The 21196-nt window shown below is 48.9% G+C and overlaps 1 protein-coding gene across 6 annotated transcripts in view; it reads right to left on the reverse strand.

Moving 5' to 3' along the window:
• The window catches only part of PLCB2 (phospholipase C beta 2), a 36900-nt gene that overhangs the window by 1477 nt on the left and 14227 nt on the right, over positions 1 to 21196 (reverse strand). Inside the window, exons 7-30 of one of the 6 annotated variants that reach the window (XM_053944424.1) lie at positions 19405 to 19480; positions 18947 to 19047; positions 18472 to 18638; positions 18114 to 18260; positions 17705 to 17862; positions 15749 to 15831; positions 15299 to 15383; positions 13988 to 14159; positions 13133 to 13230; positions 12345 to 12441; positions 12144 to 12228; positions 11746 to 11870; positions 10621 to 10775; positions 10102 to 10266; positions 9032 to 9131; positions 8683 to 8787; positions 7655 to 7740; positions 7466 to 7562; positions 7240 to 7293; positions 6534 to 6744; positions 6165 to 6336; positions 5107 to 5183; positions 3328 to 3423; positions 2966 to 3023 (exon numbers count right to left, since the gene is read on the reverse strand). In XM_053944424.1, coding sequence (XP_053800399.1) covers positions 2966 to 3023; positions 3328 to 3423; positions 5107 to 5183; positions 6165 to 6336; positions 6534 to 6744; positions 7240 to 7293; positions 7466 to 7562; positions 7655 to 7740; positions 8683 to 8787; positions 9032 to 9131; positions 10102 to 10266; positions 10621 to 10775; positions 11746 to 11870; positions 12144 to 12228; positions 12345 to 12441; positions 13133 to 13230; positions 13988 to 14159; positions 15299 to 15383; positions 15749 to 15831; positions 17705 to 17862; positions 18114 to 18260; positions 18472 to 18638; positions 18947 to 19047; positions 19405 to 19480 — 2770 coding nt within the window. Of the gene's footprint in view, positions 1 to 2965; positions 3024 to 3327; positions 3424 to 5106; positions 5184 to 6164; positions 6337 to 6533; positions 6745 to 7239; positions 7294 to 7465; positions 7563 to 7654; positions 7741 to 8682; positions 8788 to 9031; positions 9132 to 10101; positions 10267 to 10620; positions 10776 to 11745; positions 11871 to 12143; positions 12229 to 12344; positions 12442 to 13132; positions 13231 to 13987; positions 14160 to 15298; positions 15384 to 15748; positions 15832 to 17704; positions 17863 to 18113; positions 18261 to 18471; positions 18639 to 18946; positions 19048 to 19404; positions 19481 to 21196 lie in introns of those variants that run through there. The other 5 variants (XM_053944425.1, XR_008431283.1, XR_008431282.1 and 2 more) reach the window with 5 other exon arrangements.

Genomic DNA, 21196 nt, shown 5'->3' on the forward strand with positions numbered 1-21196 from the left:
AGATACATGGATACACAGACTTACATAAGGACAGACACCTGGACACACACAGGGATACACGCAGTCACACACAGACAGTTAGGCACAGGAACAGATGGACACGGACACACAGAGACGGACACACAGGCATGGCAACAGTGATGGAGATGGATACAGACAGCTGGACACAGCCACACAGAGGGACACAGACATGTGTATGGACACAGGACATGGACACAAAAATGGGGACACACAAATATAGCCACATGGACACAGGCAGACACGTGGATGCAAACGGATACAGACAGACACAGGCAGACCCATGGTCACATGGACACAACCAGATATATGGACACAGACAGACAGATATGGGCAGGGACAGATGGATAGGATGCAGACATAGAGAGGCAGACAGATGGACAGATACGGATACAGACACAGATGTGTGCATATACATGGACAAAAGCAGACACACGGACATACACAGGCAGACGCTTGAACAGACAGGCAAACATGGGCAGACACATGGATGCACACACAGCCATACACAGGCAGACACAGAGGCACAAGCAGAGAGACGGACGCTAGCAGACACATGGACACACAGACAGAGGCAGATGTGGACACACACGTGGACAGGGACATAGAGGCACAGACACACACCTCGACACACCCACCCCCCTGGATGTGAACTACAGACACAAAGACACACAAACGGACACAGAGAAACGGGACACAGGCACACATGGAAATGGACACAGGCAGAGAGATACGGATGCAGACACACGGACACACAAGCACACAGACAAATAAATGGACATGCATATGGACACAGACACATGGATGCAGACAGACCGGCACATGGACAGATACAGGATGCAGACACAAGCAGATACATGGACAAAGACACACATTCAGACATAGGCAGACACTATAAAGACAGACTATGGGCATGGACGGAGACACATGGGGCCACGCACACAGACACAGGACATGGACACATACATGGACAAGGATACAGATTCACATACACACTGACACAGGCAGACATACTGCTACAAGTGGACACATGGACACAGACACACGGACAAGGACACACACACACAGGGACACAGGCACAGACACAGACGCAGAAACACAGGGATGCATGCAGACAGACACAGACACATGGACACAAACTCAAATGTCATCACATGGCCACAGGCAGACACAAACATGGACACAGGGAGATACACGGACACACACAAGGACATGGACAAAGACACAGGCAGACATGCAGACAGACACATGGACATGGACACACACATTCCTAGGCAGAGGCGCAGGAACATGCAGACATACAAACACCTGGATACAGCCACATTGACACACAGACATACACACACTCGGGCATGGGGACATAGGCAGAGACACATGGTCACAGATGTGGACAAACAGATGCACATGGACCACCACAAGGACACACATAGGTGCATGGACACACAGACATGAACATACACTCAGGCAGAGGCACACACACAGACACACACGGCTGGACACAGGCACCCAGACAGACACATGGACACACAGACTCTCACCAGAATGCAGACATAGACACACACAGACCTGGACACACAAAAACACCTGGACACAGACACACAGACACACACAGAAGGACATGCATAGAGATGGACACAGACACCTGGACATGGACACACAGATGGACACTCAGACATACACAGAGACGCACAGACTCACACATGCAAACACAAACATTGACAGACACACATAGACACAGATGTAGAGACAAGCAGACACACAAACACCGGGACACACACCTCCCCTATGGCACAGCCACATGCATACATTCAGGGACACAGGCAACACAAAGACACTCCTGGACAAAAGGACAGACAAACGTGGATGCAGACACAAAGGTTCACAAAGACACGGGCTCATGCACACACAGAAAGAGACACCTGCATGGATACATGGACACCTACATGGACATGCACACAGGAGTAGAGTGACATGTGGACACAGCCACAGACATGCAGGGACACAGAGGGACAAAGGCTGGCATAAAGACAGCACCCAGACACGTACAGATGCACACAGACACACCCACACTTGGACACATGAACAGATACACTTGGTGCATGAAGACAGACATCCAGTCACAGGAACACAGACACAGAGGGATAAACACCCACACCCCTGGATACACACACAAGGATTCCTTGATATAGAGACACATGGACACACACACACACACGGATAAACACAGACATACATGGATACACACATGAACACAAGTGGAGAGAGACTCACCCTAAGGCAGACACACCCATACGCACACACTTGGATGCATGGACACACACTGACACAAAGTATCTCTGACACACAGGTATATGGAAACACACAAACACACCCACGGACACACTGGCAGATCAGACATACATGGACACAGACAAAGGCACACATGAACAAATGGATAGATACACACAGACACAAAGACATACATGGACACAGGTGGGCATGCAGACACCTGGACCCACAGACATACACATTCAGATACCCAGAGAGAGAGACACAGGGACATATACAGACACAAAGGGACACAGACAGTGACCCAAACACACAGACATGGACACAACACAGACACATGGACTCAAAATACAGAAGTATGGACAGAGACCCACACATAGAGACACAGACAGACACACAGATGCAGGTGGACACATGGCTACTCAGACACATGCACAGACACAGATGGACAAATGGACTCAAATGCTGACATTCACTGACAGATATGGATTCAGCTTTGTCTGACACTGGGTCTTCAAAGGGCAGCTCTGGGGTCCTTGAGGTGTCTTTCCTCCTGTCAGGCTTTCCCATTGTTCTGAAGCCGCAGGTTACAAATGCCCCAGACACTGCCTGAGTTCCCCTGGCCACCTCCCTGCAGAGCCCAGAGCTGCTGGGGCAGCCTGACCCCCTCCAAACTCACCCTTTTGACTGTCTGCACCACTTCCTGAATGTGGGAATTGTTAATTTCTTTCTTCAACCTTTAAAGAAAATTATAAAGCCCTGTAAAATCCAGCTTTTTTCCTTCCATAAAACCCATTTGTACTAAAACCCAGTATAGTACTGATCAGTATTATGCTGATCAACAGGTGTGTTACATTCCCGCCCTGTCCTACCACAGGGAGAAGCTGCTGTACTTTTAGGAAGGATAAATAAAACACCACTCAGAGTTGGCTGAGCCATAAGGCAAATAACTGGATGCAAAATTCTACTTTTTTATCTTCCAAGTCAGCAGGAGACCCTGCATCCTGCATGGACAGAGCCCAGGAACATCCACTCCCGCACCTCTCCTGAGCAGCCTTGTCACTGGTATTCCTCAGCATGGCCTGGACCCGCTCCACTCTCTTTGCCTCCATCCGCTTCTTAATGTCTTTAATGTTGCTGTGGAGAGAAGAGAGGAGATACAGGCCTGGTTACCAGCCCCAGACAGCAGAGCAGTTCTCCATCCACAGCTCTCTGGAGTGCTCCACTGTCCAGAAACGCCAAATGTGAGAGACTGTGCAGCAGGAGGCCTGGAGTCTCAAGGATATTTTAAGTCCTGAGTCAGGACGTGTCCTGGCCCAGCAGTGGAAGCAGCACATGCTAAACGCAAGTGTAAGAAAGAAAAAGTCTACGGGAAATTTTCCCTCCTCCACCTTCCCAGTTTCCAGTCTATCCTCCAGTATCTATGCATGTATCATGTTCCATGATGTCATTCATACTTTAGAGTTTACCCTTACTTTTGGATTTCACAGCTCTTTGCTGTGAGAGGAACAGTACTTAATTTATACACAATGTGGCAGACACACCCAAGACATTCACTGGATGTCCCACCCTTCTTTCCAACGAGAAACAGTGAGCAATCACATCCCTCTTCCAGACCATTCATGATTTACACATTCCTGTCACATTCCCTCAAATATATGTTCTCCTAGCTGTCCCATTTAATTCCTTTTTGTGCACAAATTCCTCCCTAGTGCTGGCTGTTCTTCTTGTTCTTTCAAAGACTTTATTTGTTTGAGATGGCACACTGAGATGGGGACAGTGCTATGCAGATGGATCCAGTGGCACAAGGCTGACTCAATTTTTTTTGGTTTTTGGTTCTTTTCTTGGTGGTGTTTTTTTTGTTGTTGTTTTTTTTTTTTGTTTTTTTGGTTTTGTTTGTTTGTTTGTTTGTTGTTTTCCTGTACAATTCCCTAAATCCTCTTGACCACTGCAGAGCTGGGAATGAAGAACATCTACAGCAGCTGAGTGCCAACACCACTGCACTGATGGGCTATCGCTAGGGTTTTCCATTCAGATTATTTTATATTTATTCCTGCCATTTCATTGCCTGTTGCTCCAGATCTTGAAATCTTTCTGGAGCTTCTCCCAGCCAGGGAGATATGATTGTACTAATGACATCCTACTGTCAGCAAACCATTACCTGGCTACTCACCTGTTTCCTTAGACTTGCCTGAATATGCTCAATAGCTGAGTAAAGAGACTCTGGCTTGGGACAGGACACAAAAAGAGGCAGTTTTACACAAATTTGCAACTAAAGACTGAGACAGGATTTAATGGGAAGTAGGAATGAATGAGGATTTTAGCTTCAGAACAAAGTTCTTGCAAGAACAAATGGATGCATGTCTGGCTAGAAATTGGTCAATTGATTCTGCCAGTTTGCTTAAATACTGGAGCCAAGATGCTCAATTCACTTAGAAGACAGAGTGGATCAGTCCCTGGAAGGGATTAATGTGAGGTCCTGACTGCAAGAGACAGAGGTGGCAGCCAGGGACCAGCAGTGTATTTCCTATCCTTCCCCATCAGTGGCTCCAGCCTGTTCACTGCAGATGGAACTCTGTATCCTGCTTGGTGCCTCCTGGCAGGAACACTGTTCTGGGGATCACAAGAGGCATCTTCCCCCCATACCACTGTGTGAGATCCCCTGTCATATCCCCCTGCCTCAATTTCTCACCAAAGGAAAAGAACACCACCTCTTCCCCATCCTCCCTCCCTGGCTGCAGAGCAGAGCTGTGTGATCCAGCAGAAAGTGCTGCCCGGAGCAGAACCTGGCATTATTTGTGATTCCACTGCCGTCTTTACCTTTCCGACGTGTCCCTCAGCACCCGCAGCTCAGCTGCCTGCTTCTCCCTGGCCAGCTCCAGGATCCTGGCAACTTGCTGTTTAAGGGATGAACACAAGACCAAAAGGGAACAAACCAGGATGAGACACTGCACCCCATCTGTATTCAGTTGCACCCAAGTCAGCTGTACACCTCCCTACATTGAATTCCAGGAGCAACAAATTCTGAATCCCCAAGACTCAGAGCAAACATTGGCACAGAAGTGAGCTCAGCTGTACATGCTGGCCCCACTGTGCCAGTGGACTGCACTTGTGAGACAGGAAGGTTTCATCCCTGGCTCCTCTCCCAGGTAAGAAATCTGATTCCTAGGTGAGCCAGTGCCCAAGTGTTAATCTTCCTCTCAGGGTTACACACAGCTTGCAAGAGGCATGTCAAGCCTAAGGTGCACCAGGGAACTGAAGATTTAAGATGTATCAGTGCAAATTCCTTCAGAAAACGCTAATGGGAAAAGGCCTCCCAAGCCTGGAATCACTCCCCTTTCATTGGAACAGATAGCATATGCTGGATTTACCATCACCACCATCCCATGGCCTGCACTCTGTCCCCAGGCACCACCGTGGCTCCTTCTGGCCTTGGCTGAGCTCAGCCTGCAGGACTCCCCTCACCTGGACTCTGACTTCCACCAAGACAAACAGCAGAACATGATCTGGTGGTGCCACTGGTGAAACCTCAGCCTACCCCCACATCACCCCAGCTCCCAGGCTCCTGGAGAGGTGGCACCTGGAAAGGTGTGAAGCCACTAAACACTACATTAACTCCATGCTAAGGCATCAGAAGAGCTGGAGCAGATGAAGTGTGATGCGCTCCAGGGCAACGCTACTCTTGTTTTAAAAAATGGTTCTGCAGGATTTTTAGGGCTTCTAACAAATAAGCTTCATGTCTTCATTCTCAGTTACCTGGTGTGGATAATGTGTCAGGTGTGTTCTGGGCCCACATTCCCAAGCTCAATTTAGTGAATAACTTGGGATTTTGGGGGCTGTCCCAGGATACGTTTTCAGGTGACACTCACAGCCCTCACCTCGGTAGCATGCTGCTCTTTCTTGCTTCGGATCCGATTGTGGTGCTCCTCCCCAAGGTGGATGAGGTCCCTCTCCAGCCTCTCCCTCAGCTCCACGAGCCAGTGGCGATCAATGCTCTCTGCTGCTTTTACAGGATTTGCACTGGTACCAGCATCACTTGGGGTCACACTCCTGCAGAACAGAAACAGGGGCCATGCTGCTTCTCGCCATGCCAATACAATCCCAACCTTCCCACCCACCCTCAGTGAGAACAACCCAGGGACATGCACATGCCTGCCCTGCTCCATCTACCTGCAGAGAAGGGAAGGCCATGTTTCCCTGGGGATCCTTGTTTTGGTTTGGGAAGGTCACCCCCAGGCTGTGGTTACCTCTTCTTCTGTGTTTTCCTTGTGCATATTGTCCTTTTCTTGGCCCCAGGACAGGCCAGCTCTGAAAAGAGCGCAGAGTATTTCTGCAGCAGCTCCTCCCTCTGTTTGCTTCCCTTCCATTCCAGCTCCCTCAGCTCCTTCTCCTGCCTCTTCAGCAGCTTCAGGAAGCGCTTCTTCTGCTGCAGCTCAGCAAGGGTGATTGTCTCAGGCTCTGAAACACAAAATAAAAAGACTGAACCGTGCCAGCTCCTTCCCAAGGCTTGGAGTGAGTCAACTGATCCCTTGATCACCACATCCAAACCAGAGTCCCCTCTGCTCCACACCTTGGGATGCCTCTCCCCAGGTACATATTCTGTCCTAGTGAACACTTCTCTTAAGGAATAACTTCTAAAAAAAGCAATGTACATAACAGTTATTTGCAACATATCCTGAGTGAAAAAGGTTTCCTCTTGTGCCTTCAGTTGAGTTTTGAGGCACAATTTGCAGGAATTGGCATCACACTGCATTCAGGCCCCTGGAAACAGGTGAACAACGTGTTGCACAGGGAGTACAGGTGTGCTGAAGGAAACCTGCCCTGGAGCCCCAAGATTCCTGGGATTTATCTTTAGTGCTGGCTACACCAGGAGGGTTGGGACATGTCTTTTTAATTTGGAAATGTAAGATGACAGGCAGGGCCTTAGCCCAGGTGACCAGCATGAGGAGTTACCTGCCATCTGCATTACTTCTAACATGGCTTCATCCTTGGTGAACACTGCTGCTCCTGAAATCCCAAAAGAAGTTCCTGTTACTGTCCCATCTTGGATGTTCAGGTTGGAAATGGACAGAGGAGAGCTCATCAGAACACAGCCCGTGTGAAGGATGTTGGTGTCAGTACAGAAGAATTAATTAAGCTGCCAAGATGCTTAAATGCTTGGAAACCCTTGGAAACTTACCTGTGGACCCGTTAGAGGGAGGAATGCTGGGTTTCCCAGTGAAGCCTGCCACCCCGTTAGTCTCAGCAGATGAGAGGTTTGTTTGTGTGCCAGGCCTCTAAAACAAAAACCAGAGGTAAATGAAAACTCCATTTTTTCAAGCTGAATCCATGCAAGGTGCTCTAGAGAACAGAACCTGGAAAAACTCACTTCCCCCGAGGTATCCTTGAGCTTCACCAAGCGCTTATCCTGCAGGTTGAAGAACTTGATGGGGTTGGAGAGGGCAATAGTGAGATCTGTAAACAGAGAGCAGGGCTTTGCTCAGATAGCAAACAACTCATGGACTCATTTTCGCTGCCCAGTGCAGGACACTGTGAAGAAGGAATAGTTTGTATTCTCTGCTTGTAGCCAAAGTCTCCCTGACAGCACAAGGGAGGGAGGAAGGGAACATCTTTCACCTCAGTCCCAGCCCAAGGCCATGGCTCACAACTGATGTTCAGGGCAGTGAAGTGATTGTGGGAACTCTGCTTCCAAAAGCCAGGGCCAAGTTAAGATTTCTCCCACCTGCTCAGTTCCCTGCTCCAATTCCAGCCCAACATTGTATAAACCTCATCTTTTTAATAAAAATGTGATAATCCAAATTTCTCAGGATTTCCCCAGTGAATAAAGTTCATTTGTATGAACACAGGGGAGGAGAGAGCAAACATGAGAATTATTCACAAGAGCTCCTGTGGCTGATGCTCTTGCACTCTGGGTTTGGTCATGACAGTTCATCTCTCTGGTGAGGCTTCTGTCACATCCAGCTCTGACCCTTCTCAGAGGAAGGTCCCCCATATCTCAGTACCAGCAAGAACCTCCCTTCTCCTCCAGCAGGGAAGAGCATCACTCCTAAAACCTCCCTAAAGCCCCTGTTCTCAGCAGCCCCTGAGAGATGTCACCTGTTTCTGCAAGGAAACCTCTCCCTACCTCCAAACAAATGTAGGGCTGAACCATTCCACACTGGAGCCTGGTACACCTGCACTGCACCTCAGGTGGGAGCCAGGCACAGCGGCAGTGGGAGCCTCCATGCTCTTCCCAAGGCAGCAAAGCCATGACAGGATGCTGGCATGTGCTCAAGTCCCACCCTGACAAGGAATTGAGGGTGTAGCAGGAAAGCACTTCCCAGGCTGGAAAAATGCTTCTGAATCAGAGTTTGGAGGAGGCCAGAAGCATCCCCCCCACATTCCAGCACTCCCTACCTGCCCAAGCATCTGGCACGTAGTCCTTGATCTCCAGGAACACGAAGAGGGCGGGCATGGTGAGCGGCATGTTGCTCTCGCTGCGCAGGCACACGTGGTGGTAGCCTGGGGCAGAGAGAGGAGGGAGCTGAGCTGGTGGCTTCCTGTCCCTCCCTGTCTGCTCCAGCAGCCCAAGGCTCCTCTTTACAGGAGGTCATGGTTAGTATATCAGGGGAAAAAGCCAAGGCTATAACAAGACAGATTTGAAGGTTCCACTGCCTGTGGGCACGGAGATTAAAGAGCAAAGTATGCAGCTCCCACTGGACAGGTGTGAAGGGCTCAAAAGCTGAAGGAGTTTTCACTGATTTACCTGGGTGCATTGCAATGATGGGAATGATACGCTGGCCAATGAACTTTCCTCCTTCTTCCCAAGCCACAATTTTGAGAGATGCCAACTCGGGCATCATGATCTAAGGGAAAAGCAGAGTAAGGCACCAGTGTCCTCACCTCTAACTCCTGATTGCAGCATCCTCCTCCTTCCAACCAAATAATTCCATCTCTGCCAGGATGGCACTGTCTATTTCTGCATCTTGTAATTTAGGAGCACAATTTATCGTAGACATCATAGCTGAATGCCCAGAAACTCCACCAAATGCAGGCTTCTCAGCCTGCCCAGGATCACAGGTTACCAAAAGACAAAAACAGGGCAACAAACCCTCCAAAACACTGCTTCCAGGAAGAACTCACTGGAATGAACTGGGATGGATAGCAAACATGGTAACATTGCTAATAAAGGATTTTGACTCCCTCCTTCCCTGTATTCTTGTGCCATAAAATGAATTCAAAATTATTCTGCCACGAGTGAAACCTCAAGAGTATTTCTGAAAGGAGGATATTTTAGCTAAGTAGGCTGAAAAATATCTGTAGCTTCATACTGTGGCTGACAGATGAATTGTATAATATGTACTTGACTTCCCTGTGCCCTGCAGCTGGACTGGTGATCACTGAATTCCTGGGAAGAGACAGGGAAGCTTTCCATGTTCTGGCACAACTGAAAACTGGTCCCATTACTGCTCCAGTTTGGCTGTTGTTACTCTCAATGTTACTCTCATTCACAGTTTAACCACAGAAATTCAGTTCCTTTCTGGTGCTGGAAGTTTTCCAAACTGATTGGTCTGAAGGGGGCATCATAGAGGGGAGACTTTGGTTGCCTGTTATCTCCAGAACCACTCCCAGCTACCCCTTGTCTGTTCTGGGAAATATTGATGCAGAGTTGTTTTGAATATTGTTGTTTGGATGTTACCTGAGAGTGTCCAAAGCCAGGCCTGAGGTCTCCAGAGGGAAGTCCCTTCTGCTGGCACTGACCTCTCCCAAGGCAGTGCTCATGGCCATCAGGAGCTTTAAGGATTCTCTGCCTAAATTACTATCCAGTATTCTCACCTTTTCAAAAACAAAAGCCTCCTCTTTCCACACTGGGTTAATAGAGTTGGCTGTGGAGGTCAGTTTGGTTCTGTGTTTGCGCTTGGCATCCCTTGGCAGCCCAAGGAGCTCCACTTCCACGTAGGTCTTCACGCTGCGGTCCGAGAGGAACTGACCAGAGAGTACCTGCGAACAACAGAAACAGAATTCACATGCTGGGAAGAATAAAACAGAGGGACCCACCCATTCCTTCACCCTTATGTCACTGTCCCACCCCAAAAAAGCTTTTCTGCTCCAGCTTTTCTTTTACTTTCACCTCTATTTCTTGCTTCAGCACTTCCTCTCTCCCTACCAGCACAGCCTTGGCTGCCTCTGCACAGCAGATGCTCATTTTCCATTTTCATTTGATTATGATTAATTTAAAATAGTGACAAGCCTGGGAGTTGCCACAGTAACAGTTTCCCACAGGACTCCACGGGTTCATGTGGCACTGAGAGTCCCCCTGGGTGACACAGGACAGGGTCCCCAGGCTGTACTTGCCGTGACACAGACAGTAGTGGCCACCAGCCCATCAATGCGATCCACAGAGAAGGGGTCGAACTGCTTGTCGGAGCGCCGCATGAACTCGTGCTTGAGCAGGTACCCACACTGCCCATTGAACTCAAACAGGGCCATGTTCTGCTGCATGGGGACATCTGAGAGCAGAGCAACACAGTGAGACAGGGCTGGGAGGGACAGGCAGCCTGTGTGCTATGAGGGAGCTGAAAGCTGCCGGAAGCTTCCAGCCCCTGCCAGCCCATGGCTCGCAAAGCCATCCTGAAAACTAATTAAGCCTCTCAGCACCCTACAGGGAAAAATATTATAGCAGCTGTTGTATGGAAGGGAAGTGGTTTGCTTGCGCTTGCACCTTAAGTCATGGGCAGAACTAAATTAAAACCTGCTTTAAGGAGCACCTGCTATTTTTGGGTGGGAATAACTGTCTAAGCTCCTCTGCTCCTTCCCCCTTTCATTTTGGGCCTCCTCTGAGTCCATCTTCTGTCTGACACTACTGAGGACACTGCCTGGTGGTTGCTGCACCTAACCTGCACTGTCATCCTCTTCAGAACCAACCTTGTACTCGCTCCCTTTTGTCTCCCATGCTCTACACATAACACAGCCCTGTGAGAAAGGAAGAGGGGTAAGGTACAGCTTTCTCTCAAGGCTTTTCTTTCCTTCTTATGGTGGTTATGCAGCAAGGAAAAGGCCTTTCCTCCCTGGTCAGGTCAAAATCTTGGAAATAATGGCACAGACACATCAGTGCTGTGGCCAGATGGAGCTCTGCCTCTGCCTTGTAGAGGTAGCATCTTGGGGGATAGGAGCTGCAGGTGCCCTCATGGATATGATTCAGTGTGATGTCGTGGAACAGGACAGCCAGGGACAGTACCCGGACACAGGATGACAGCAGTCCACATGTGTGTGTGTGTGTGTGTGTATGCCAGGTCTGTGCTGGGCATGGAAAAGTGCTATTGGTCTGTGGGAGATCAAATCAGCAGAGAACAGCACTTTGGGAAAAGGCACGTGGAATAATGACCAGAGAAATGGCAGAAAAGAAAGAGACAGGAACCAGGAGCACCAGCAGTGCCTGACCTGACCTGCTTGGAGGCTGGAGCACACCCTGACACTCACCCATGGTCTGGAAGTTGAGTGCCACCATCTGGCAGCCAACATTCCAGAACATCTGGGGCTGGTAGTTGGAGGAGTCCATCCGGGTGCCTTTGGGGTAAATGCGGCTCATCTGCCACTTGTTGTATCTACAGGCTCTATAGGAAACAAGTCGCGACTGTTCCTGCTGTGCCCTGGGGCCAGCCCACATATTCCCATTATAAAAACTGTTGGAGCTCTGCTACCAAATGCTCAGAGCCTTCCAGACAAGACCCCAGGGAGGCTCAGGCTCCTTACAGTTTTCACTTAAGGACAAGCATCTGGTAGCCTTAACATTGGCTACAGCAGGATGCATCCTGTCAAGAATCTCCCTCACACTCCAAGCACCCAGTGGCACTGGAAAAAGGCTGCCAAAAGGATACTCTACGAACTGCATGGGGAACTTGCTCAGTAGATCACAAGCCTTCGTCTCAGTGAAGGAAGAGATGATGTAACTCCGGTTCTTCTCTAGAAACAGGAGATTGCATTTAGGAGCAAGGCACGCCCAGTCCCTGTTCTGCACGGGGACCGATGGAGGCAGGAAGCACTTGGCCTGGATTCCAAAGGGACTGAGCCTGACTTACTGGCAGAGACCTCAAAGGAGTTGAATTTGATGGGCTGTATGTAGTTAACCAGGCTGGACATCTCCTCGTACGCCGTCACTTCCAGGCCAGCCGTGCCCTGAGCAGAGAACAATCCAAAAGGAAACAAGTGAAGAGACCTTCCCTGGAGATGAAACAAACTGCACTGGGGCCTCCCAGTCAAAGAGCTCTGGCAGCTGTCCTGACCAGAGTGCTCCAGTTTCTCTGGCTTCCCAGTCCTACAGCTCCATGGTGGGCAAGGGCACAGGATCTCCAGGTGGCTGGGCAAAAACAGAATCAAGGCACATGGAGAGGTTCCAAGGAGGATGTACAAAGCCCAGGATCTCTTTGATCCCTCAGAACATGGAGTCTGGGATAAACAGGGATATTGTTTTTCCTCCTCTCCAAAGGATACCAGGGAGATGGAAACTGGAAATATACCTTTTATTCAAGGGAATGCTGATCTCCTCCCTCCCCCTTCAGCAGCAGCACAGTAACAACTTCTCAGACCAAGGCTAAGCGTCTCCAACACCCCCAAGGCAAACAGTTATCTCCAAATCATGCACAGTCAGCAGTAACTCCTCTGCCACATTCTTTATGCTTGCAACAAAATTTCTCCTTTTCAGTTTTTCCTGCAAAAGTCTTGTTGTGTGGGGGATGGAAAGTCTCCCACAGGTTCATTCCCCTTTGCACTTCAGGTTCATCTCTATTCAATAGGGTGAGGCCCCAGAGAAAAATAGAAGCCAGCAAAAATCCAAACAGAAAAGGAAAAGAACCAGTGGTGACAGTACCTCATCTGACTGCATCTTTTTAATTTCCTCTTCATCCAGATTTCTGAGCTGTTCATCCTCTTCCTCTGGCTCCTCTTCAGCCATATCACCTGCCCAGACTAAGCACACAGGCCCTCATCAGTGATATGGATCAGGAGGACACAAACAGGACCTTGCAGGCTGCTGGCAGTGGAGGGCTCTGCCAAACCTCACCACCAAGTAATGCTGGAACACTGAGGGGAAGAATCCTACGATTTTATTGACCAAATCCAAACATGAACTGGGACACTGAGGATGAGCACACCCAAGAGACCAAACCATTCCTGCTGCAGGCTCCCCTCACACTCAGGAGCAACAATCACTGGGCTGTTTCCCCTCCAAGGACACATACACTTGTAGGAATAAATGCCCATTTCCAGGTGTTCTGCAGTGGTGCTCACCTTGTCCTCACATGATTTCCTGTGCTCTTACCGTGACAGGGACTGTTCTACCACAGGGGCCCTGAGCCCAAGAGGTGACAGGGGCTGAAGGTTTTATGAATCGCCAAGACCCTCATGGTGAAGAACTAAGCTGTGGTGAATTTGTGGTTATCAGAGAGCTACAAGCAGTAACAAATTATTCCCCTTCCCTCAACCCAAAAGCCAGAGTGTATCAGTGGATCACTAAGGGATGATGGGCAGGTAAATGATCGTCTCTTTTGCTTGGACTAAGTGTTCAAAGTATACTGAAGAGTTAATTTCTCTTCCAATTTTCTGCTGCTGCTTAGAATAACTGATTTAATGACTAGTGCTGGCTTGTCCCAAGCTCACCAAGTACTGAGCCATTTAGAAGGCTTTGCCCATCAGTTTTATTAGTCCCCCTTCCCTTCAGACATACCAGTATCTTCAGCATCCACAGAGGTTGGCTGCTCAGTGGTTTCTAGTTCCACGTTCCTCCCTTTCTTCAAAGAGTTCTGCCTCTTCCCAGACATAGATTGGTTCTTTTTGTTTTTAATCAAGATTTTCCTTAAGAGATCTTTAGGACTTGGCAGAGGAACTCCTGGCTTCAGCTGCAACAGATAAACTTCATCACAGAATTCAAACACTCACCTCTCCCGTCCCCCTGGCCAATTGCCACTGCACAGACACATCTCTCAGCCACTATACTCCCAATTTCCTCCATTTGCCAGCATATCCCACTAGATTAATGCAGACTTTTCCTAAGATTTCACCCGTGGTTTCAGACCAGCATTTTGCACCTCTCAGGCTCTGCCATGCTGCCTAGCCACCCATCTTGCTAAAAAAACCACCTAGATGGCCTGAAGGCATCCACACACCTCTGGCTTCCCATTCCACCTACATCTCTCATTATATCCCAGATCCTCAGTCCCTTGTCAGTACTCAGGGCAGATTTAAATACTGCCTGCAGCAGATTTAAAAAAGATCCCAGAGGAGGTGGCTCAAGACAAAGACATGTGACAGACTGCACAGACAGCAAAGGCCTGTAAATAACTTAGCTGATCTCTTGAACTGTTCCCCCCCCACATCCCTCTGTTCCTATTGCCTGGACATGGGGCTGGACAGTGGGCAGCTGCTGCTGGCTCACTGCTTCTTTCCAGCTCATCTTTGGGTTTCAGTGCTTTCAAACAGATGCTTGGGCCAGGAGCTTCAGCTGTCCCTCCTGTCTGCACCCCAAGGATCTGCCTTGTGCCCTGCAGAAAACAGATCCTGCTCACATGTTTAAAACCATGTCTCCTGGCAGGGTAGTTGTGTCACCAAAGGTGTCACTGGGCCCACAGAAATACCTGTTGTACAGGTAAGATGAAGGCTGAGGTCAAGCAGAGGGGGATCTTTCTTCAGCTATTCCAAGCACATGACACTGACCTGCCCACCTATGCCTGGAAGGGAATATTTCCAGGCTAGAAGCAGGATTAGGCCTTTGCTCCTGTTTCCAAGTGCTGGCAGACAGAGCTGGACCAGAGTCATGTACGGAACACACCTGGTACCCTTGGTACATCCTGGCCACCCAGAGCTCAGTGCCCAGAGCCCCTCAGGTGACAGAGCGCTAAACAAGAGTTTTCCACTTATCCTTACGAACCAGGACCCATGTCCATGGCATTGTGTCTGTTGTGACACCTCCCAGCACCAGGAGTGACCAAGTTTTCCAGAAAGGTCTCCCCAGTGGCCTCCTGCCCCAGCTCCCTCATACCGGGTATTTCTCCAGTGGTTCTGTCAGCAGCATGTCTCCAAAAATTGTTCGGCAGTACTCGGCCATCTTTGCCTGCTGCTTGGGCCTAAGAGAGATCAGGCAGAAGTGAAGAGGAAAGCAAATGCCCAAAATCAGAGTTTGGTATGAACAAAAGATGTCTATGTCCTCTACCCAGAACACCATCTCAGTTATGCAGATGTTAAGGTCCCATTCCCAAGCCAACTCCCATGTTCATACTCTGCAACCCCAAGGTAAAAGGCTGCACAATTGTGATCACCCCACTCTGCAGGTTAAGGCTCATCTTTCAGCTCTGATCCACTTTCAGTTGCTTCAGAAACCTCAATTAATGCTTCACTTCAGCTCAGCACTCACTTAAAACCCAGCAGCTCTTGCCTGTGTGTTTTCTGCTCTGGACACAGCAAACAATTCTCCCAATCACCAAATACTCACGAGTCCACGTGGTTCTCGAAGGACAGGATCACAGGGTACGGAGATGTTTTAAAAGCACTTTCTGCAATGGCCTCAATGGCATCCTGAAGGAGAGGCCATGGTCAGAGAGAAGCTCAGCAGTCATTAATAACAGAGACACAGCTGACCTCCCTCTGAACAACCTCCATAACTGTCTCTCAGGAGCTCCTTTCAAAGTCACTAAACTTCTCCCAGTAAGAAGGTGAGAAGTGTCATCTTTTTCACACCTGCCCAGATTTCCAGCTCCAGAGGATCCACGCTGAGCTAAACTCAACAGCTTGCACCAAAATGAAGCTGAAGATGCAACAAGGTGAGTTTTTGGTTTTGCTGCACAGGTCAGTGTACACATCACTGCATATGAGAGCGTGTGGCCAGAGGGACAAACTCTTGCCCCAAGCACCTTAAACTGGCACAGAAAGGTGTGTGTGGCACCAGATTAAACCACTGCAAACTGTCCATACTTACCTCTGAACCTGCCCAATTTTCTTTTCTTTTTGCTGCTTATAAAATCCTTTTGCCTAGTAGCAGAGAGAGCTGGAGTGTTCAGTTACCAGCTGTGCTGACATTTCAAATGCAAATACCATGGAAACCTTCTCAGCATTAATGATGTAAGAAAAAATAATGTTTTCCCCAAGCCCCTGTTGAACTGCCACAAACTTTCCACTATTTTCCTTTCTGGTCCTGCTAATTGGTAAAGAAGTGCCATTTGCTCCTTTGCAATTACAGTCCTCTGATCATCCCAAATCCTGGATCAGCCATGACCTCAGCAAGGAGGGAGGCTGCCACAGCTGCTCCTCCATGGACCACTGGGAGTCTGTCACAGAAGCCTCAAGGCTCTCAGGAGAAGCCTCAGACAATGCTACTAAAAGGCCACAGGAGTTGTAGTGGAAGGAAGGACTATGTGTTATGTAAAACCAAAACTCAGCACATGCTGTGTTAGCAGGTTATAATTTCCTTGAGGAATGGTCCCAGGCTTCAGCAGAACTCTGCAATTACAGCAGCTACAAATGCCATTATTTCTGTTCTGTCTGCAGTGAACTGCTGTGCAAAAAGCAGCAGTGATACCGCAGGGCTTTGGAAATAACTGAGTCTGAGGACAATACCTCTGACCTTAAGGACTGCTTTGGTTTGTTGTTTTTTCCCCCTCACACATAAATATTTTAGTAATAGTGAAGTGTGGGAATTGGGGGGAAGATACAGAAGAAAAATAAAGAGCTGAAAAAAACCATCTAATGCACCTCTACCTGTTGGCAGCAACTGTGTAAAGGAGTGCAGAAAAAAAGTCAGTGTGATGCCTTTATTTGTAACTTGCAAGCTGTGGATAAATGCCCTGTACTGCCTGGCTTTGAGCTGCACTTCGGAAGGCTGGGAGCTGAATCCTCAGGGAAGCCAGCTGCTCCACAAAACACATTCCAACACTCAGGTCATTAGGAAGGAATTGAACCCTGTTCTTCCAAAAGCCTCCACTTGAGGCTGTCAGCCACAGAAATCTGCTGCAGACCAGAAGATAAACTCATTTTAACTGTGTTTTCTAAAAGCATCCTGTTCACTCCTCTGATGTGCCTCTACCTGTAAATCCACCAGCCTCATGCCACATTCTGTGCATCCATCCTGTGACACAGCCCTGTGTACACACACCTCTGCTCAGCTGTCTCTCCATGGCTTCTGCCAACTTCCCACATTTCCCTCATCCATCCATCCATCCATTTTCATCCAGCTATCAACCTCTCTTCTACTCCTTCTACTCCTCCCATCCCAAAATTGTACAAACTTCAAGCTAGTGCTTATGTGTTCACTTTTCCTTCTACCCACACATTCATTCACTTGTCACCTCGCCATCAATCTTTTCCTCTCAAACATCCTCAGCCATCTGGCTCCCTCAGCAATCAATCTAAAAGCAGGCAGGCGAAAGCATCCATGGAGAAAACTCTTCACTACCTTGAAGAGGATCTCAGTTGTCATGGTGAAGCCGTGGGTGATGATTGGCTCCTCATCCGGGGGCCGGCCCTTCCAGCAGTCCAGCTCCACGCAGCGGCAGCCGGCCAGCAGCGTCTGCCGGTACATTTCGGGAGAGGACGTCCCAGAAAACTGCCCAGCTGCAGGAGAGCGGCTCAGCGTTAGCTACTCACACAGGACAGCTCCTGCACACACAGGGGCAACAAGAGTCTCTGCCAGCCTTCAGCAGGTGGATGCAGCAGACCAACAAGATGTTTTCAGTCGCAGGGCAGCACTGCTTCATGTCACACAGCATTTAGTCAGCCCAGCCCTCAAAACCCCCAGGGCACACACATCTGCCCGGCTGTGTCCCTCCCGGTCCCTGGGTGTGCTTGCCCTGGCACAGCCGTACCTGTCAGATAGGTGTTGTGTGAGGAATTGATGTAGTAGTGTGAGAGTGGCTGGGTCATGTCCTGGTACAGCATCAGCTTGTCCAGCACAATCAGGTTGTTCTCGGGGCCACAGAGGAACCACACCATCCCCTCTGGAGACAGCTGCCCTGCACGGTAAACAGAGCTATCAACCAAATGGTCACTGAATAGAATGCTTCTGGCCCCTCTTTGGAAGTGGAAAGAGAGTTGTGGGAACAACAGGGAGTTGTGAAAACCAGGCTGACTGCTCCCATGGGAAGCAGGATGGCAGAGGGCACGAGATCTTCTGCTCTGTCATCGCACCTCTATAGCAAGAGCTTTGGGCTGAACAAGACTCACCTCTCTGGATGTTAAACCCGCTGGGCTCATACTTCTCTATCAGGTTCTGCACCTGCTCAGGTTTGGCTGGTGGGAAGAGTATGTCATTGAGGCGGGTGTCACGCTGCTTCTTGTTGATGAACTTTGCCAGGTGATCTTTGGTCATGTAGGGCTTTGCTTTTAGATGGCTGCAGTGAGAGAATCACAGAGGGGCAGAGGTAAAGCCTGGGAATTATCCCAGAAATCTTTTCACATAGAAGAGTTTGATCCTTCCTCAGGTTGATCCTCCCTCTGGGCCCATATATTTCAGGGTCCTGTAGCACAGTGAGGTCTCATCCTTTTTATTCAGGCTGTGAGTGAAGGCATTAAGTGACATGGGATCCTGCCCTTCTAAGGCTTAAGGCCAGACAAACCACATGACACTAAATCCCCTCCTTCCTGTCTATCTTTTGCCACAGGAGACCAAGTTCTGGGTTGTGGCTTTAGGGAAACTTACTGTGAGGTAAATATCTCATCAATCTCAGGCCGTGGACACAGATTCATGAGGAACGTCTTGTACACTGGCTCAGGGAAGTCCTCGGGGTTGATGGCATCATTCTGAGAATGCAATGAAGATGTGTCAGGACCACAAACCTGTGACAGCTCTTACCTGTCATGAACACCCACAGCTCAGCACTTGGCTGTGACAACCCCAGTAAGTGACTGGAACATCTGGCTGGGTGTTGCTGCTCCTTGTGCCACACAGTGCAAGTGCTGGAGTCACAAGTGTTATTGGAAGACAGTAAAAGCTGATGCCAGCAGGCCGGAGTTAAGGCCTGGCAGTGGTAGGGTAAGGTAAGCAACTACAAGCATCTTGGCTGATGGGTTTTCACAGCCAAAGGCATCCCAATCAGGGCAGGGAAAAAGATCATTCTCAAGCTCATGAAACTTCTGGATACCCAGAGAAACCCTTACCTTGCCATTTGGCAGATGACAAGCACTTAGTGCTTCTTCCACCCTCTTCTTGTCTGCAGGGAACATCTGAAAAATACTGACCAGGCAAACAAACATCACCACGGGGCAGGACAGAGGTGGGGCAGCTGGAGCTGCAGGCAGTGCAGGACACTCCAAATGCACAGCAAGGGAGACAGGCAAGACAACTGTAAGCATGAACCAGCGAAGCTAGACAGTGTCTCTCCAGGGGAGTAACTGAGGGACCGAGTTTGATAAACCTACAGAGGATTTTTGACTGCTGATTTAAAGCAGAAGTTCTGTATTTCTGCTATGGACTCTGTAAGAGCCCTGTCACTCAAAATCCCTCTCCTGTCCTTTTCTGCCCCTCTTGGAGGTGCTTCCTATGGTACTGTGGAGAAATAACAATAACTGAACTTTCCCTCCTTTTAGAACATCCCTGTCAACAGCACCATGGTCTCCTCCACAGATAAATCCAGCCTCAGTTCTGTTAAGCTCCTGGAGTCATAGGTGCTCACAGTAAACAGGGGAACAAGGCGTGCCCTGTGCTGCCAGGTGGCAGTGCCTGGCAGAGGCTGCAACAGCTCATGCAAACCCTGCCCTTTGCAAGACAAAACTGCAGCAGCCTTGGTATGATTCCAAAGGGATTTACGTATTTAAAGGAAAGGCAAATGCTCATGGAATTTTCAGAATTTACAGGAGCTTCGAAAGCCTTATGTTTACCTACACCTGGAGATACTGAGTATTTTTATAAATCTTGTTCTTAATCTGGACTATTTAATGGTCTGCATTTTTATCATTCTGCAAGAAATGGGCACTGAGAAAAGGTACATCCTGTATCAGGTATTTTTTCCTGCTTGTTTCAGAGGAATAAGCTGGTTTCTCCCTGCAGCAACGCTACCTTGCTTGCATTTTAAAGATTAATTCAAAGCTCTCTTCCCTAGTGTGTTATTCATGACAGACCTACACATTTTTAACAGCCTTTTGATGAATATTCTGTTTCTGACAATGAAATTCTGCTGGTTGGTGGTTTAGAAAACAAATAACAAAAAATGTTTAGTGTTGAATAAAGCTCAGCCCTCCAGGAGCCCATTTAGTCAGCACAGCCCTAATCCAGCACAGCTTTGCTGTACAACACACCCTGGGGCCTGTGTTTATTTGGGGCAATTAGTGCTCACTTCTTGTGATACTGTAAAACAGCACAGACCTAGAGCAGAGTGGTTCAAAACTTCCCAAATGCACTGTCTGCAGCTTCTTATTCTTAAAACAAAAGGTAATTTATGGACCCAAATGGGAATTCAACATGGCAGTGCTGCCTTTTGTCATTCTACAAGCTAAATCAACACAGAGGAACCACAGGGCCAGCCCTGGAGCAATTTTTCTTGGGAAGACACTGAATAGCACAAAATCAATTCCAGATTCATGCCACATAGCGCAGGGGAGAAGAGACAGGCTGGGCTTTGCTTCCCATTCTAATGGAGCCCTACTTGATGCACAAGGCCAAGCTGGGGACAGGGAAGGAAACTCTCCATCTGTTCTGCTCCTAAACCAGCACTAACACTGGCCCAGAGGCTGCTTTGCCCTCATGCACATCCAGAGTGAAGGCTGAGGGAAGGAGGAAGTGGGGAAGGACTGGAGCGGTCACACGGGGAGAAAGGAGGCAAGAAAAGCAAGGGAGCCCTGCTGCAGGTGAGCTGGGGAGTCCAGCAAAGAGCTCTCCATATAGAGAACTCCTTACAGGAAAGGGAAACAATCCTGTACCTCATCCACCTTTCAGCTCAAGTTTGTGAAATAA

The sequence above is a fragment of the Vidua chalybeata genome, chromosome 6 (genome assembly GCF_026979565.1).
Source record: "Vidua chalybeata isolate OUT-0048 chromosome 6, bVidCha1 merged haplotype, whole genome shotgun sequence".
In the NCBI taxonomy this organism is placed as follows: domain Eukaryota; kingdom Metazoa; phylum Chordata; class Aves; order Passeriformes; family Viduidae; genus Vidua; species Vidua chalybeata.